This window comes from Leptonychotes weddellii, unplaced genomic scaffold (assembly GCF_054177405.1).
Source record: "Leptonychotes weddellii isolate Sample4059 unplaced genomic scaffold, ASM5417740v2 HiC_scaffold_22555, whole genome shotgun sequence".
Classification (NCBI taxonomy): Eukaryota; Metazoa; Chordata; class Mammalia; order Carnivora; family Phocidae; genus Leptonychotes; species Leptonychotes weddellii.
The window spans coordinates 1-2729 of record NW_027814359.1 but is presented as its reverse complement, the minus strand read 5'-3'; the positions used below and the strand labels follow the sequence as shown (position 1 = coordinate 2729).

General features: G+C 40.1%; 1 protein-coding gene across 1 annotated transcript; it reads right to left on the bottom strand.

Annotated features, from left to right (window-relative positions):
• Window positions 1–359: 359 nt before the first annotated feature.
• On the bottom strand, window positions 360–2563 carry LOC145718814 (zinc finger protein 75A-like; the record flags this gene model as incomplete). The annotated part of the gene is made up of 2 exons (XM_081810325.1): window positions 360–2268; window positions 2434–2563. Coding segments are annotated over 2 exons (810 nt in total), but the record flags the coding sequence as incomplete, so codon positions are not given.
• Window positions 2564–2729: the final 166 nt, after the last annotated feature.

Genomic DNA, 2729 nt, shown 5'->3' with positions numbered 1-2729 from the left:
CTAAGTGTTTTGGGAACCAATCAAGCCACAAGAACGTTTTGTAAGTTAGAAGTAGATACAACACAATGTCATTCAGCCTGGTCCTGCAGGGATAACGTACACATCCTGCTAACCCTGCCTTCAGACCTCCCTGATGCAGCTAGCAGGCAGCCAACGGACCCACTAGCAATAGGGTCTTGAACAAGTCCCGTATCTGAGCCTTAACTTCATCGTTTATAAGGTATTTGGGAGAAATCATTTAATCCCCTTCAACCCCTTCTTGATACAACCTAAAAGCTCTAACAGGAACACATGTCACTGCTGTAGGTAGGAGTTCTAAGAAGATCCACAGCCCGGAGAGATGTTCAGCCATCTATATCATTTATCAGCTAAGGCTGTTGTTAAATGCTGTGTACAAAACAGAGATAGGCAGACCCTGCCTGCTTAATAATAGTTTGCAGTGTAACACAACCAACATGAATGCAGATTCACCCATCCTTGTCCACCAGTCAACATCAGTTCCCAAACCTTTCCTCTTGGGAACCCAGTCTTCTGCCACATTCAGTGAACCACATCCTGCCTGCAGCACACACTCCAGTTCCTAAACTCTGCCCTTTTTCTTAAAAATAAAGCCAAACAAAAAAGCAAATAAAAATGTGAGAAGTTCATCTGAACTTCCATTAATTTTCTTTTAGGCCTCAAGAAAGTGCTATCTTTTATCATACTGAGATTATAAGGACTAGTTTCTTTTATTGCAAAAAATTCGTTACATGTAATACATAATCCATGGCTAAACATTCCAACCCGTTTTCATATGATCTCATTAGAGATGTTTATCTTTTTCAAACACCACCAATGAGGTATAAGATAGTGCATTTTTACTTTATCTGGCAGATTCCCTAGTGGTGAAGTAAATACCATTTCATCACAGTAAAAATGGTGCTAAAAGGATTCAAGAGCTAAAGTTGCTAAAATATTCAAGAATGAACTCAAATGATGTCCAAACGGTGGGAACAGTGTCCAATGACAAGGGAAAGGAAGAAAATCCAATTTGGTTCTTGGAAAATTTGACAAGAGAGCTCATTTTTGTGTCATAGGGCTCTTGAAATTGGTAAGCCTACTACCCTGTAGGCAATGGTATCCAATTAAACATGCAGGTTATTGCTTTTTCTTTTGAAAGACCAGGCTACAAATGTTTCTATCAATGTGTTTAAAAGTGGATGGGAATTCAATGCAAAGCCAACAGTATTTACCCTCTGTGATCATAAAAGACTGATTCATGTATGCATCTGCCATTTAAAGCTGAATTTGCTATTTTGCCAGGTAGAGTTGCAAAAATGTTTCCCTTACTGAGAATGTTCTTTCAGCACCTTTCTTGCTAAGGAATTCCCCAAAGGTTACGTGTAAAAATGTAAGTAGTACAAAACTACTTACAGAGATCCCTGCAGAGTCAACCTTGATTCCTTTCTGTGAAATATGTTTGTATCAACAAATTTTCCTCTGGTGAAGAGTTATTTATACTTCATAATTTTGTATTTTTTCATAAATCTCAGGGTCAACCTCTACTTTGTGAATTTCTTCAGAATGAGGACACTGGATAAACTTCCATTCAGCGGTGGAGTTTCTGGTGTCTAAGAAGACTTGACCTCCTGCTGAAGTTTCTCCTGCATACGCTACAAGTATATGGCTGCTCACCTGTGTGGGTTCTCCGATGTTTAATAAGGTGGGAGTTCTGACTGAATTTTTTCCCACATTCCTGACACGTAAAGGGCTTCTCTCCAGTGTGAGTTCTTTGGTGCGTATGTAGATTTGTATTTTGACTGAAGCTTTTCCCACACCAGGAACATTTGTATGGTTTTATTCCTTGGTGCGTTGTTAAGTGCTTATTAAGATCTGAACTCCATCTAAACCTCTTATCACACTGTTGACATTTATATGGTTTCTCTTCAGTGTGAATTCTTTGGTGCTTAATAAGGTCAGAGCTAACTTTGAAGCTTTTCCCACATTCCTGGCATTTAAATGGCTTCTCTCCAGCACGAGCTTTCTTGTGAAGATCCATAAGTTTTAGCAGCTCTTGTTTCCAGGTTGAAAGTTTCTTTCTTTTCTTCACGGGAAAATCTCGGTGCCACTTCCCCATCCTGTGTGTATCACCATGATTTTCTTTGCCTGTTGTTTTCTGGGGAACTTTCACTCGGGTCTTTTTTGATACTATGTCTCCTGGTGCTTGTATTTCTAAGTCAGAAAGACACACAGGCTGATGGTTTTCAGTGTCAGTTTTGACCTTTAACCCTGTGGGAATAAACATAACAATCAGCCAACTGTACGGCAAAGCAAAACTACAGGAATGGAGAGAAAAATCCAATGATTACTGATTCACAAAATATAGATAAGCAGAATTTGAAATGCTAAGGTTGCTATCAAGGCACATTTGTCCTCTTCCCATGGTATATTTACCTGTAGGCAGCCCTCCAGGGCTGTTCTTGAACTCCAAGGGCCCTTGAATCCACGGCTCTTCCCCTTGCTCTAGATAGGAGATCACTTTAGGTTTGGGGAGCACAAATAATGCTGTGAAATGGGAAAAAGGAAGTCAAGGACTGGCAACTCAACAACTGTCCACCAACTCCACACTATTTCAGGAAGAGCAAAGGACAGTTTACAGTACATTACCCAATGGTCAAATGGGTGGACTCTCCTACCCAGTTTCAGGTTTATACTATACTGCATTTGTGGGTGGATACACAACATGGAGA